The following is a 16,670-nucleotide window of genomic DNA, read 5'->3' on the forward strand; positions in this document are numbered from 1 at the left end:
TACATGTGCACCACCAGAACAAAAGGAAATGTACATTAAGTGTGTTCTATCTTGAAAACCATTTGGAATAGGACCTAAGTCCATACGGGGGTTTTTTCTTTTTTTTTTCCTTCAAATAAAAATTCCTGCCACACCCCTGAATACTGATCATTCATCCTGGGACACTCTTATAACAATTAGCTACCACAAGAGAACCACCAAAGACAAGGCAGTTGGCTACCCCAAGAAAACTGTCAAGTGGTGAGGCATTTGGAATTTATTCTTTTAACATATTTTGAAGACATCTGGTTTTTCTTCAACACTACCGCAGATATAGTCAAAAGATACTTGACATCACTTTCGCTGCTCACTTTTTTCAGCTTTTATAAATCCACTTTTCTTTTAGCTGCAAAAGGTTTCCCTGCATTTCACTTTACTTCTATGGAACACTGTTCAAATTAACTTCACACAAATTCAAATGTGATTTCACTTGCACTTAATTCAGTTCCCTTAGTCTACTATCACATTCTTTCATACACAGTGTTTATGTCACAAGAACTCACACATGTTTGTAGGGTTTATAACAACCCTACTTGTGACAGACTAGCCTCCCAGGGCTTAAAGAATTTGGAAAAACAGCTGACAACACTAAACTTGGGCAGAAATGTGCTCACAGTAGTTTCATTCCAGACCAAAGTGTTTCTGAATTTCAGAGTCTAAGACCAATGCAAGGCTTTCACAAGTTGATCACATGCCAGCAGACCCTTCAGTTCTTCATTCAACATTATCACTTACCAAGTCACATTGTGTGTTACCTGTGCCATAGTTGAATGGATAACAGGGGTTGAATTACCACATTGCCAGGACTACAAGTTGGTGAGCTGCCCATTTATTTTTGTTTTTCATAGCACAATCTATCAACATTGTTAGCTCCAAGATGCTCACATCTGCATTGGGCATTGTAATCTACTCAGGTTGGTTCCCTTGATCGTTATTAGTCGTAAGCAAGGGCTCTCCCCCAGTTCTTCATAGATTCACATTCTGCAGCAATGGTAGCAACAGAGAGGACTTTAATTTGGTCAATGCTAATAGTCAGGGAGACTCATTTGTTGAATACTGACTTGGAAAACTATTTACATCTTTCCATCAGTAAAATCAGTACTGAGAAGTAATACTGAACCCAATGTCAGATAACTGCCTAGAACAACTAGTCCAACAGCTCTCATATAAAACAAATATTTAAAACCTTCTAGCTAAAAACAAGTACAATCTCTTCAAGACTGTCTTCAAATAGACTTGGATTAGTGACTATGACACTATTACAGTGCCAAAGACCTAAGAGAGTAATAATCAGTGTATGCCCAGAAAAAAAACATTCATGTGAAACATAGCCTTCTGTTTTCTTACATGATACCTTGCAAATGGTAGCTGCAGGTGAAAAGCTAGATTGCACTTCCCTGGATCACCAAAAGCTATTCAACACTATACCACATTTTTGACTATGCACGATCCTTGCCCAATGCACAATGGACATGAATGGATGCAGGTGATCAAACAAGATGCTTACGTATGTGTCACCTGTCAGAGTCATATCTAGACGTATCAGGGGTCACATTTACTCTGACTGCACACACCCCTCACCATAACAGAGCCCAACTTGAACAGTCCCACGCTGACAGTCAGGGTCCATGGATTCATGAGATTGTCTCTATACCTGTACAAGTCCATCCACTCGGTAAAATCTGAAATGAGACTCGTCCGACCAGGCAAAATGTTTCCAGTCATCAATGATCCAATGTAGGTGTTGAAAGTCTCAGGTGAGCCATAAAGCTTTGTGTCGTGTAGTCATCAAGTGTATATGAGTGAGCATTCAGCTCCAAAATCCCATATCAGTGATGTTTTGTTAAATGGTTCACTTGTTGAAGGCCCAGCATTGAAATCTGCAGCAATTTATGGAATGGTTAACTTCTGTCACATTGAACAATTCTCTTCCAATCATCATTGGTCCCATTCTTGCAGGATCTTTAACCAGCCGCAGCAATATCGGAGATTTGATGTTTTACCAGATTCCTGATATTCACAGTAGACATGTGAAATGGTCGTACAGGAAAATCCCCACTTCATCACTACCCCGGAGATCCTGTGTACCATTGCTCATGCCTAACACCACATTAAAACTCACTTAAATCTTGATAACCTGCCATTGTGGCAGCAGTATCTGATATAACAACTGCAAAAGACAGTTTTTGTGCTATATAGGTGTTGCCGGCCGCAGTGCTGTATTCTGCCTGTTTACATATCTCCGTATTTGAATATTCCGTATTTGAATATGCCCGCCTACACCGGTTTCTTTGGCCCTTCAGTGTATATACCTTACAGAGGCCTAATAATCATGAGCATACCAGGACTTATAGACAGTTATGTTTTCCATACCACATATGTGAATGGAATAGGAATGAAAGTCCCCAGGGTGCAAGACAGAGATGACTGCTACAAAATCATGCATGAGTTAATAAGAGTGGAAAGCTAGAAAACTAAAATAGAATGAAGAAAGGTATAGTTACTGTTCAGAAATGCTGAGACCAAAGAAATTAATGTAAATTTAGACAAGGTCACTAGCGAGAACCAAGGACTTGTCGTAGCTCCAGTTCCCACGTGCAGAGTTCTGAGAAACTAGTGTCTGAGGGAAGAATCCATGTTACATGTGTGGTGAAACAGGCACCAAGGTCATGACTGTCAAGTTTCACTGCATGCTCGGCAACAGGATATTGTGTGTTGTTACCCTCTGCCTATGCCTATTCATCATAACTGATAACTTGCCAGTAGTCATGCTGATGTGAAAGGCTAAACACTGTTTACATAACAGCTGGTATATGATGTGTACTTTCACAGGTAACTCTCCCTTTGATGGTATACATTTTACCAGTTACAGGGCTGGTACAGGTGATGGTTCGAGGGTGCATAGGGCAAGTCTTGCAGTGGGGACACTCGCAGGGGTAGGACTCATAGGATAGGGAGACAGGTGCAGAATGAGCATAGGGTCTGACAAGGATATTGCAGAGACTGAGAGGGCAATGAAGAGCTATTCTGCGTGTCGTGGGAAAACTCAGATGGAATGGGCCTCATTTCAGGTCATGATTTTAGGAAGTAACGTCCTTGTTGAAGTAGCTGATTAATACATTCAAGACCGTAATACTACAGGGTGACAAGTGGTGTACTCCTAAGTTTTTTTTTTTTTTGAGGGATTAGCCGTACCAGGATTGGATATGATGGCCCAGGAAATCTGCTTTTGAACTGGGATGGTGGGGTAATTATGTCCAGTGAAGACTGAGGTGGGAGTGGTGGTGTATTGCTGTAGTAAAGAGTCTGCATCTGAAAAAATACGTTTGCCACAAACACCAAGGCTGTATGGGAGGGAATATTTGTCATTCCGAATCCCATGCCATGTTCCTTGATGTTGATCTCATCCTCACCGAAGGTCAGCTACACACTTCTGTCCACATTAAACATACTAACAAACAACAGTAATTACATTTTGACAGTTGCCATCCCTTTCATATCAAAATGTTCCCTCCCATACAGCCTTGGTATTTGACAAAACATATTTGTTCAGATGCAGACTTTTTATAGCAATACACCGTCATTCTCGCCTCAGCCTTTAGTGGATGCCATTACCTAGTTCAAAAGGAGATTTTCCGGGCCATCACATCCAATCCCTCCAAAAAAAAAATGACTTAAGAGTACACCACTTGTCACCCAATATTATCTTGGCCTTGAATGTATAAATCAGCTACTTCGACAAGGCCACAACTTCCTAAAATCGTACACTGTAATGTGGTCCACTCTATCTGAGATTTTGCCCACTACACTTAGAATAGCTATTTGTTGCCCTCCCAATCTCTGTGACATCCTAGTCAGACCATGTGTTTCTTCTGCACCCATCTCCCTACCTATGGCTATTATCCCTGTGACTGTCCTCGCTGCAAGACTTACCCTATGCACCCTCCAACCACCATCTGTAACAGCCGTGTAACTGGCAAAATGTACAGTATCAAAGAGAGAGCCACCTGTGAAACAATGCATGTCATATACCAGGTATTACGTAAACACTGTTCAGCCTTTTGTATCAACGTGACTACCACCAAGTTATCACATAGAGTGAATGGGCGTAGGCAGAGGATATATACAGGCAACGCACAATATCCTGTTGCAGAGTATGCACTACAACATGACAGTTGTAACCTAGGTGCCTGTTTCAGCACATGTGCAATCTGGACTCTTGCCTTAGACACCAGTTTCTCAGAACTCTGCAGGTGGGAACGGGAGCTACAACATATCCTTGGTTCTCACCACATTAATTTCTTTGGTCTCAGCATTTCTCCACAGTAGCTTTTTCTTTCTTCACTCCATTTTAGTTTTTTACATCTTTTATTTTCTGACCTGTCTATTTTTCACTGTCCCTCTATAACCTCTATCACATACAGTGTACTTAGTTTTCTGCTCTTTTAACTCACACATGATATTTTAGCAGTAATCTCTGTATTGCATATTATCCTGTCTTCCTCCTTTAAGCTCACAGGCTTTCAGATTTCGCCCAGTGCAGTCTCCAGCAATCAGTTTTTCCTTCTCATCCTGTCTGGTAAATTTCCGCTAGCCCACGGTTCTGGGTCACTTTTCCAAACTCTACCCATTTTCCTAAATATCCCCAGTCCTTTTCATTCATCCCTCTTCCTTCCCCTTCAAACCTTCTGCCAGAAGAAGGAGCCAGTGGCTCACAAAGCTCGCATACATAATACTTTTTATATGCGTCTTTTTCTGCTGCCGCTTAGTGAGTAGATTTTTTGTGTATCAAATTACAGTGTATGTGGAGATGTAGATTAGTCAAGGAAGGAACTGAATATGGCTTTGTAAAAGAATTCATTTCTCCTGAACAGTTGAGTGCTAAAACCTGTATGTGGATAGTAAGATGGACATTTAAACGCTGTTTCTCCCAAATATGAGCTCAGTATATTAACCACTGCACTGTGTAGTGCTTTAGACCAGGTTTCGCATATTTCAACAAGGAATCCAGTCAGATATTGAAGAGTGCATTACTTTATTGTGGATCACATTCCTTACTAACATTTTCAATGCTCAGTTATCAACATATAATACTCATAATTTTAATAGCAAACTTTGGAATACTATTTTTGCTACCTATACCTGTACATACTCATCTGTGCATAAATTAAGTAAATGAGACTCAAATTGGCCATAAACAGTGGTTTATTCAACATCCATGTGCATGTAAAGTGTTTTAAATGCAGATCTGGTGCAGGTTATGTTACTGACAAATGGCCTATTTTCAATACTAAGGTTTCATCAGCTACTGAAGGCATATTTGTACAGGTAACAGCATTTGTACAGGTAACAGCAAGGCTACATGGGTCATATGCAACAAACTTTAAATCTCGACAGTCTTGCTGTACTGAATTGTTATCAAACTGTGAAATATTTAAACTGTCTTTCAAAATGTCATTGATTTAGAATATCACTGATATCAGAATTATATTTTGATTTGTATACTTCTAAAGTAACATACAAAACTCAGAAATGTACTTGCAGAGAAATGCAAACTTAAAAAAATAATTTTGTCAAAAGAATTTTCAGTACAACTACCACAGCCATGTCCACTGGCCTGTTAAACACAGGAACTATAAACTGTCTTTCTGTAATGAACGATCATTACTTAAATGTAGAATTATTACATGAAAATCACCAACTTTTGTTCACTTTTTGTCACAAATATTGTCTTCCATTCATCAACTGTGTAAGAAGTTTAAAATATAATCATTTATTTGATTTTGGACTAAGTCCGCCATGTTTGATGCTCTGAAGTTAAAGAGTAGAAGATTTTTGGATGTTAAAGAAGGCAGACGTATTTTCATAGTCCTCATATATGTATTATGCAACAGTGGAGCCAACTGCGAAATGTTTTATCACACTGAGTTAGAATGAATCTGCTGATTGAATAAATGAAAATCATCAACTGAGATCATACGGCCAATGTTTTTTAGGCTAAATGCATTTTATACAAAAACTACACAAAGGAAATTTAGAGTGTGGAGCACACAAGTATGTAGTTCCACCACCTATCAGCACATCATATCTCAAGATATGTATATACAAACGTTCAGTTTTTCTCACACAGCATGGATCTGGTAAAATTACAGTCTTGTCATGCATGAAAGAGACATGCCAATTTCCAGTTGAGAAACTGGGAAATGTTGGGACTGTCAGTAAGCAAAAGAACAAATATCATGGAATTCCCAGCTTCATTTGAAAAACAGATTAGGGATTATTGGAATATAGTAACTGAGATAAAAAGATTATTCTGGACTTTTTACAGCAAAGACAGTCTTTAGACGCAAAATTACTATAACTCCTGAATGGAATATGAGAGGAGAAAACAATACAGATCTTCTGGGCTACAAACTATCCCCCATCTTCATTACATTCATGGAATCTGAAGGGCAAAAGGCATCACTACTTTAATTTTCATCCTTCATTCAAAGGCAAGAGGAAATGATAAAGAGGAGAAATTGGTAATGTTCCCAAAGAACTAGAGAAGAAACTTAGCAATACGCACAGTTAGAAATATTAAACACAACAAAAATGGCAAAAATTAGGAAAATATTTGTCTGAAGTATGTGTGCATACCCCACTATAAGACTTCTAAAAAGATACTGGATTTGATTTACGGGTGTCAGATGAGTGGAGACAGGGCCATGCTGAAAGATAGTGTCTCTGAAAGTGGGTAAATACCATTATAACATAAAAACTCAACAACCATATACAAAAATGACAGCCAATTATGTGTCTTTGAAGAACTTAATGCTTTGTGTAACAGACACTGTTGTGTTTGTTAAACTTCAGATTCTAGACATTATAGTCCTGTTTGTACATAGTTTACAATGGTTTTATAGGGAGATCCAGACTTAATATAATAGTGAAAGAAACAGTGTCCTTGTGCAAAGCTTGGTAATATAAATGTTCACACTTTACACAGTGTATTTCGTGATTCCATAGCGGATGAATATCCTCCCCTTTGATGATAAGTATATCTAAACATATACCACAATAAATCTACTTTGTAATTTAATGAATCACAAATCTCCCCCCTTTATTTACTCTGTTTCTTCCTAAGTGGTTACATACATGTAGCTTGCTGTCACTTTTTATTTTCCAGTCTATTCTTATAACAGTGCTAAAAATTACAAACCATTTAACCACTTTCCAATGGAATTCACAGCATTTGACATGCAATTATTTCATTCCACTTCCATTTGTCTCAAAGCTGAAGCAAATGCACATTTTCATTTCTGACATTTTTTATTTGTTTCCAGTTTGATAATGTTCCACAAAATGTTTTCTTTAATCTTCAACTTAATTTTCAAACTTGAAAAGTCTGGACTGCTACTGACTATCTAACTATACAATAAAAAGGACAATACACCATATTTCCAAACAGCTTGCTTTTATTATGAATAAATGCCTAGAATTTGGAGTTTTCCCAGGCCAGCTCAAAATTTCAAAAGATATATCTACATACAAAAAGGGGGAAAAGAACTGGAGAACTACAGACCAGTGGCTACTGTTAGAATCTTTTCCAAAATATATGAAGTAATTTTTCACATACAGCTTAGTAACCACTCTGAAAAACCTGATCTTCTTTTTAGTAAGACAGCATGGAAGAATGTGGAAGAAATACCACTTCTGCAGTGCTTAAAATTGTTAATCAGACATTAAACAGAGCTGAAAATAAGAATACGGTTTCTCTTGAGCTATGTGGTTTGAGTAACATACTTGACTGTATTTTCTTTCACATCTTACTAACAAAACTACAGTATTATGGAAAGAATAATATAGAATTAGAAATAATTAACACTTTTCTTATAATTTTATTTCCCTTGAGACATTTCTCACCTTTATCTACAATAATGATGGAAGCTGAATAAATGAATTAAAATTTGTGCCACAGCCTGGACTTGAACCTGGATCTCCTTGCTTATAAGGCAGGTATGCTGATCATTACACCACCACAGCACTATGGCTAACATTACTGCAAGGACTATGAAAGTCCAATGCCCTCCCCAACATAAACTTCAATTCATATCTTAAGCTTATTTTCCCCCTATGTTGTCACTATTGCCAGGGCTTTCTGGCACTGAAATAACACACCAGCATTGGATGTAATGGGGAAATCCTGTACCTCAGGTGAACTTATAATTAAATTTTTCTCGAGACATTTAAGTCTCATCTTTACCTATGATAATAATAGAAGACAGCTTGTGTCTTCTGTTGAAGAAAGTCATGTCTGGTGTGCCTCATGGCCCTGTCCTTGGACCATTCTTCTTCAATGCTGCAATGATGTACTACTGAGTCAGAAAAAAGATGCTACAAATAACAAGTAAGGTTGGTCCAAAGGAACACAGCTGTCCTTTATTCACTAAGATCAAAATATTGACAGTGATAAATCTTTATATCTATGCATCACTGATATATGCTAAAACAACGTAACATAAGTTTAACACTGGAGAGAGTATACTATGTCATGACACCAGAAACAGAAAGAATATTGATATTACTAGGCACAGGCTGACAAAGCAGGCAACTCCCACAAAGTGAACTGTCTGAAAATCTTTTAATCAATTATCACATTCTGCACTCAATACACCTCTTAATAATTTTTAAAGTAAGTTGTGTGATCCATTATACAGTTTAGCAGAATTTTGGACACTTGAAGTGTAGAATCTCAGTTTTAATACTATGACTGCAATTCTGTACAACTGGTTAATGTAGGATAAATAATCTGCACATGTAAAGTGAACATTAATTAATAAGTGATTGCTATTGTATCATTTCATCAATATACAGTCTATTCCGCTGCATGTGGTCAATGGCATACAAATAATATGAACCTGAATCTATGAGTATTTTATTATTTTCCATGTTGCATATGTTTTACTTATTTACAAAAGTCCTTAAAATTCTCTCCTCTTAGTGTAATGGATTCCAGATGTTATCTATCCTTTCTCCCCAATTTTATCTTATTGAAATATTCTGTCTCAAACATTATTTATTTGTATGTTTCCGTCGAAGAATATTTTTTCATATTCTCTATTTTTACTCTTGTTATTCAAACTCTGTAGTCAGACAAACCATTTACTGTAACTTGCAATCTGTTTTTAATTACCACTGGTTGAAATTACACTGAAAATCAGCTTCTAGGGTAGCAGGGCAGGATGTTGCCTGTCTGTAAGGCTCTGGCAAAGTTACAAGCATATTCAAAGTTACAAGCATATTCAGATTGCTGCTGCTTTTGTTGTAGATGTGACACCTGTGGATGCCAAGGCTGCAGAGCTTTCTTTGGAATGAGTCAGTGAGAACTTTCAAAACTGGTGGTACTTTTAGTGGTGGGTGCCTTCCCACATCCCCCAGTCTCTCTCTCTCTCTCTCTCTCTCTCTCTCTCTCTCTCTCTCTCTCTCTCTTTCTCCCTCACACTATCTCCTTCTCTACCTGATCAGTTTTCTAGTTTACTGATTGTTACCTACCAGAATTCATCCACAATTTGCCACTATCTAACAATCATTGGTTACCTCCACTTCCACACCCAAATACACCACTACCCCATCCATGCTGTGCACGGCATTCCTTTCCCCATTTGTCCCAATTTTTCTCTCCCCCCACTCACACTCACTCTGCTGGGCAAACACAGGGGATGGGGACTAGGGAAGGAGTGGGCAGGTGGGTGGGGTGAGGGAGGGAGGCAGGGTGGGAGGGAGGGCGGGGAAGGGACGGAAGGGAGAGGAAGGAGGGGGGGGGGGGGGGGAGAGAGAGAGATATTTGCACATAGCAACAATGTACCAAATCATACAAATGTTAAGGCATCATAACTTTGCTTTAGAGTAAAAGTTACAGATGGCTAAACTGTGATACCTGTTAAAGTATTTTGATAAATTACTTTTAACTTATTCATTACCATAAAAACAGTATATTCTACGATAACAATAATCCCTGCCTTAAAACTAACTTATCCATTTAGAATAAGTTGAAACAGTAAGAAGAAGAATTACAAACATGGGTAGGTCTGACTATAGATACTCATATTTGGGAAACTGAAAACAGAAAAATACAATAGATCAATAGAGAACCATCATTTTACATTAACACTTTGGCAACAAATCCTAAACACACCCAGCCATGACACACTATTCAAAAGACCATGCTGAAGTATATCTCAGCCCATGATGTTTCACTATGCACAAGCCACTATGACTCGAAAACTGGACTGGCTTCATATGAGAACAATGTAGGGATGTCACAATAGCTGTCCCTTGGCACTTGGCAGGTGCTGCCCTCTATTGTCAATTCATAGAATTACATCAACAGAATCAATAGCAAACTTAAGAGTCAGTGTCGAGACTAAGTCAATGTGTGCTAGGGTTGTTGCGATAATTGTGTGTGAACTCACTAGGTTTTGATGTTCTCTACAGTTCTGATATAAATGTGTCACATTTGTTGAGTGAGTAAGAAATTTTGGATGCTCCAGAGGAAGAACTGGATTGGAGGGAAAAATATCTAAGTGGCCAATAGTCTGAAGAAATTGGTGAAGGACTCTTCCGGAAAGGTACAACACTGACTCAATAAGTTTTTCCTTGTGTAACATTGGCAATAGGCTTGTAGTACGGCAATTTCCTTATAAAACTGTTGGAACTGAGTTAAAGCAGCAGCCAACATGGTTTCCAAGATATGTTTAACTGACTCACAAAGCAAACACAAAAGAAACAAGTTGGTATTGCCCTGATTGTAACATATGTGTCTGAATGCTAAAATGTTTCAGACTTTTCATACAAAGACCAATTACATGCAAAATTGCTGAAGATTGTATCTCAAACAATTTTTTTTATTTTTATTGTTTTTTTTTTAGGATAGTTATACTTTCCATCATTATTATTGTACAATTTGTAATCTATCACAGATCTAGAATAAAGATGAAAATAAACCTTGAAGCTTGGTATTTTCAGTATGTATTGCCCTTTAAGATATATCAAACTAAGATGTGACAGTAACATTTTAAATTACGTAAATGGCTGATTTTCTGGACCAGACTTTTCCTAAGTGGCAGTTGGCTTTCTGCACAGCCTAAGGTAAAATGAAATCTACACAGACACTTTTGTAAGCAAAAAGTTTATACTTACATCAATGTATAATATTAAAATAAATAAGTTATGGCATGAAGTTTATTTCATAGTGAAAGGTAAAAATTAAACCTAATCTAAGAGGTAAACTTTGTGATAAGCTACAATGAAATGGCTCCATACAGTGACTTTGGCCACAGTAGCATTTTGTGGATGTCTTACTGAGAAAGAAATTACTGTGTGATAAATTAAATCTAAATAATTGCAAAATGTTCATTGTTACTCAAACATAATTTGTCATAGACAAACATGTCATCTATTTGTTTCATTTTTTATACTTGCCATGTTTCCTTTACTCCACTGCAACTCAGCTTCTCAAATTTAAGAAACTATTTTATAATAAATATTGTATCTGGCCATGGAAAACAAATAAACTAATTATTTAACATAATTTTATGTCTTGATGGCTGTTGTCAACACTGGCTACAACCTAACAATGAAAATATTGTAACTGTCAAATGACTTCAGGCTGTAATACCTATACTTAGGATGCAGCAGACTAATGAGTCTTTCACAGGCGCCGGTATCAGTTATTCATTTCAAGATACGTTCTCTTCCTAGTTAGTTAACTCAAACTTGTATATTACGTTGGCCACAACTAAGATTATTACTATCTCAATCTTGTTGCACCACAAATGCTGTTTCTGAAGACTTTCCAGTGAATATACCAAGTCTTTAGTGTGCCACTCCTTTCTGAATGATAAAATGATAATGCCACATTATGCCAAGACTTACCCTTGCATGCCAAGGTAAAAGGTTGCTGCGTTAAATCTGGACAGTCCACGACTTCAACAATGACGTCTGCAAAATTGCTTGTGAGGCCACTGCCAAGAACTGAAAAGTTACATCCAAAGATGCTTTACAAATATAATGAGATTATGCATGCAAAAATTAATTGTACGAAAATAATTTTGTACTGAAACTTTTGAGCTACATTGTTAACGTATGATCATCTATTAACAACGTTGATGAAACAGTACGCCTCTGAGTTTAGTGACATTTTATCTTATTTGTTTAAGCATTCTTTTATCAGTGGAATTTTTCCTCAATTGTTCAAATATGCTGAAGTTCAGTCTTTGAATACGAAATGAGGTACGAAATACCATCAATTCCATCCAGTTTCACTTTCACCCACATTCTCAAAAATTTTGGAAAAGGTAATACAGAGTCACCCTTTTTAACCACCTCATCACAAATAAAATATTATCCCTGTCACAATTTGGATTTCTAAAGGGTTTTGATATTTAGAAGGCTATCCACATATGCACTGAAAATGTACTTAATTCATTAGAAAATAAATTACAGGCTGTTGATATATTTTGTGATCTGTCAACGGTATTCTACTGTATAAATCACACTATCCTTTTAAGTAAATTAGAATAGTGTGGTGTAACAGGAAGTGCTGCAAAATGGTTCAAACCCTATATCTCTGACAGAAAACAAAGGCTGCCAACAGGAAAGAGACTTGTATTAAGCTATTTGGCATCATCCACCTGAGAACCAATAACATTTTACATCCACCAAGGTTCCACCCTAGACCCTTACCTTTTCTCGTGCATATCAAAGACCTATCATCTGTAACATTAACAGTGCCAAGTTTTTTTCGTTTACAGATGATACAAACATTGCAATGAATAGCAAATCAAGTATGGCCTTAGAAGATTGGCGAATGAATTTTTCGTGGACATTAATAAATGGTCCATAGCCAATTCTGTGCCAATAAACATTGAAAAAACATACTATATGCATTTTACATCTTGTAAAAGGTTTCCGCCAGTATATGCCTAAAATATGATGACAAGCAGATAGAGGAAGTTGATAGTGTTAAATTCTTCGCATTACAGCTTGATAATAAATTTAACTGGAAGGAACATACCACAGAGCTGCTGAAAATTTGAAGTCAATTACTTTGGTTCAGAAAGGTGTCCACTAGTCAGCAATACATATTTTCAGTAACATGCCAGCAGCCATAAAAAAAAATTTAACTAGCAATATAGTTCAGTTTGAGAAGAGTCGAAAGGATTTATTGGTGGCCAACAACTTCTACCTTCTACTCCATGGAGGAATTTCTTTGCAGAACCGACAGATGTGTGTATGTCATCAATAAAATCACATAATGTGAATACTGAGAACAATCTGACTTCTGTACAAATTTTGTGCAGTAATGCAATCACTGTAATTTTTTTTAATTTTATTTATTTATTTATTGATGATGGATGGATACAATAGCCTAAAAATTATCATATGTACCTAAGTGTACTGAATATTAAATATTTACTGCCAAGTTTTATATCCTGTTAACTGTTTTTTCCACATCAACAAGGGCCATTTTACTTGGGATCTGTGGAAGGTGCATTAGCACATCTGCTCTTGTTCTGTAAATATTTGTTGTATATTTATTTTCTGACACGTTCCCCATCCCAGAGGATCTCCACACTGTGGCTAAATTGGAACAAAAAGCACATCTAACCTAATTTAAACTAATCTCAGACCAAAAATCAAACAATGGAAAATCCAGGATGTTGTTGTTGTTTTGGTCTTCAGTCCTGAGACTGGTTTGATGCAGCGCTCCATGCTACTCTATCCTGTGCAAGCTTCTTCATCTCCCAGTACCTACTGCAACCTACATCCTTCTGAATCTGCTTAGTGTATTCATCTCTTGGTCTCACTCTATGATTTTTACCCTCCACGCTGCCCTCCAGTACTAAATTGATGATCCCTTGATGCCTCAGAACATGTCCTACCAACCGATCCCTTCTTCTAGTCAAGCTGTGCCACAAACTCCTCTTCTCCCCAATTCTATTCAATATCTCCTCAATAGTTATGCGATCTACCCATCTAATGTTCAGCATTCTTCTGTAGCACCACATTCCGAAAGCTTCTATTCTCTTCTTGTCTAAACTATTTATCGTCCATGCTTCACTCCCATACATGGCTACACTTCATACAAATACTTTCAGAAACGACTTCCTGGCACTTAAATCTATACTCGATGTTAACAAATTTCTCTTCTTCAGAAACGCTTTCCTTGCCATTGCCAGTCTACATTTTATATCCTCTCTACTTCGACCATCATCAGTTATTTTGTTTCCCATATAGCAAAACTCCTTTACTACTTTAAGTGTCTCATTTCCTAATCTAATTCCCTCAGCATCACCCGACTTAATTTGACTACATTCCATTATCCTCGTTTTGCTTTTGTTGATGTTCATCTTATACCCTCCATTCAAGACATTGTCCATTCCGTTCAACTGCTCTTCCAAGTCCTTTGCTGTCTCTGACAGAATTACAATGTCATCGGCGAACCTCAAAGTTTTTATTTCTTCTCCACGGATTTTAATACCTACTCCGAACTTTTCTTTTGTTTCCTTTACTGCTTGCTCAATATACAGATTGAATAGCATCGAGGAGAGACTACAACCCTGTCTCACTCTCTTCCCAACCACTGCTTCCCTTTCACACCCCTCAACTCTTATAACTGCCATCTGCTTTCTGTACAAATTGTAAATAGCCTTTCGTTCCCTGTATTTTACCCCTGCCACTTTCAGAATTTGAAAGAGAGTATTCCAATCAACATTGTCAAAAGCTTTCTCTAAGTCTACAAATGCTAGAAACGTAGGTTTGCCTTTCCTTAATCTTTCTTCTAAGATAAGTCGTAGGGTCAGTATTGCCTCATGTGCTCCAACATTTCTACGGAATCCAAACTGATCTTCCATGAGGTCAGCTTCGATCAGTTTTTCCATTCGTCTGTGAAGAATTCTCGTTAGTATTTTGCAGCTGTGACTTATTAAACTGATAGTTCAGTAATTTTCACATCTGTCAACACCTGCTTTCTTTGGGATTGGAATTATTATATTCTTCTTGAAGTCTGTGGGTATTTCGCCTGTCTCATCCATCTTGCTCATCAGATGGTAGAGTTTTGTCAGGACTGGCTCTCCCAAGGCTGTCAGTAGTTCTAATGGAATGTTGTCTACTCCAGGGGCCTCGTTTCGACTCAGGTCTTTAAGTGCTCTGTCAAACTCTTCATGCAGTATCGTATCTCCCATTTCATCTTCATCTACATCCTCTTCCATTTCTTTAATATTGTCCTCAAGTACATTGCCCTTGTATAGACCCTCTATATATTCCTTCCACCTTTCTGGTTTTCGTTCTTTGCTTAGAACTGGGTTTCCATCAAAGCTCTTGATATTCATGCAAGTGGTTCTCTTTTCTCCAAAGGTCTCTCTAATTTTCCTGTAGGCAGTATCTATCTTACCCCTCGTGAGGTAAGCCTCTACATCCTTACATTTGTCCTCTAGCCGTCCCTGCTTAGCCATTTTGCACTTCCTGTCGATGTCATTTTTGAGACGTTTGTATTCCTTTTTGCCTGCTTCACTTACTGCATTTCTGTATTTTCTCCTTTCAGCAATTAAATTCAGTATCTCTTCTGTTACCCCAAGGATGTCTACTAACCCTTGTCTTTTTACCTACTTGATCCTCTGCTGCCTTCACTATTTCATCCCTCAAAGCTACTCATTCTTCTTCTACTGTATTTCTTTCCCCCATTCCTGTCAATTGTTCCCTTATGCTCTCCCTGAAACTCTGTACAACCTCTGGTTTAGTCGGTTTATCCAGGTTCCATCTCCTCAAATTCCCACCTTTTTGCAGCTTCTTCAGTTTTAATCTACAGTTCATAACCAATAGATTGTGGTCAGAGTCCACATCTGTCCCTGGAAATGTCTTACAATTTAAGATCGGGTTCCTAAATCTCTGTCTTACTATTATATAATATATCCAAAACCTTCTAGTATCTCCAGGGTTCTTCCATGTATACAACCTTCCAGGATGGAATGTAACAATTTTATGAAAAGGAAAGTTGCCACTCACCATATAGTGAAGATGCTGAGTCGTACATAGTGCGGGGCAACTCTCCTTTGCATAATACTGCTAATCTAAGACCAAGTCTCCTCAGCCAGCTGGCTTCTATTGGTATCAAATTCTGAAGATTATTGCTCCAAGTATGGCTGTCCTAAGTTTAATGTATGGTGACAACATTATGTTGATTTACTGGGGCAACAAAAAGTGATAAACATGGATGTTTCTACATTCTCAAGTAATCACACCGATGAAAACAAACTGGAAAACTATATACTAGGCCTCAAAAACATTTACACTCCTGGAAATGGAAAAAAGAACACATTGACACCGGTGTGTCAGACCCACCATACTTGCTCCGGACACTGCGAGAGGGCTGTACAAGCAATGATCACACGCACGGCACAGCGGACACACCAGGAACCGCGGTATTGGTCGTCGAATGGCGCTAGCGGCGCAGCATTTGTGCACCGCCGCCGTCAGTTTGCCATGGCATATGGAGCTCCATCGCAGTCTTTAACACTGGTAGCATGCCGCGACAGCGTGGACGTGAACCGTATGTGCAGTTGACGGACTTTGAGCGAGGGCGTATAGTG

The 16,670-nt window shown here is 37.9% G+C and overlaps 1 protein-coding gene across 3 annotated transcripts in view; it reads right to left on the reverse strand.

The window, feature by feature from the left end:
- Positions 1-16,670, reverse strand: part of LOC124795841 (ester hydrolase C11orf54 homolog) — a 125,408-nt gene that overhangs the window by 45,213 nt on the left and 63,525 nt on the right. For all 3 annotated transcript variants that reach the window (XM_047260738.1, XM_047260963.1, XM_047260275.1), the window contains exon 3: positions 11,956-12,054. In XM_047260738.1, the coding sequence (XP_047116694.1) occupies positions 11,956-12,054 (99 nt within the window). The remainder of the gene's footprint in view (positions 1-11,955; positions 12,055-16,670) is intronic.

Source organism: Schistocerca piceifrons, chromosome 1 (assembly GCF_021461385.2).
Source record: "Schistocerca piceifrons isolate TAMUIC-IGC-003096 chromosome 1, iqSchPice1.1, whole genome shotgun sequence".
Classification (NCBI taxonomy): domain Eukaryota; kingdom Metazoa; phylum Arthropoda; class Insecta; order Orthoptera; family Acrididae; genus Schistocerca; species Schistocerca piceifrons.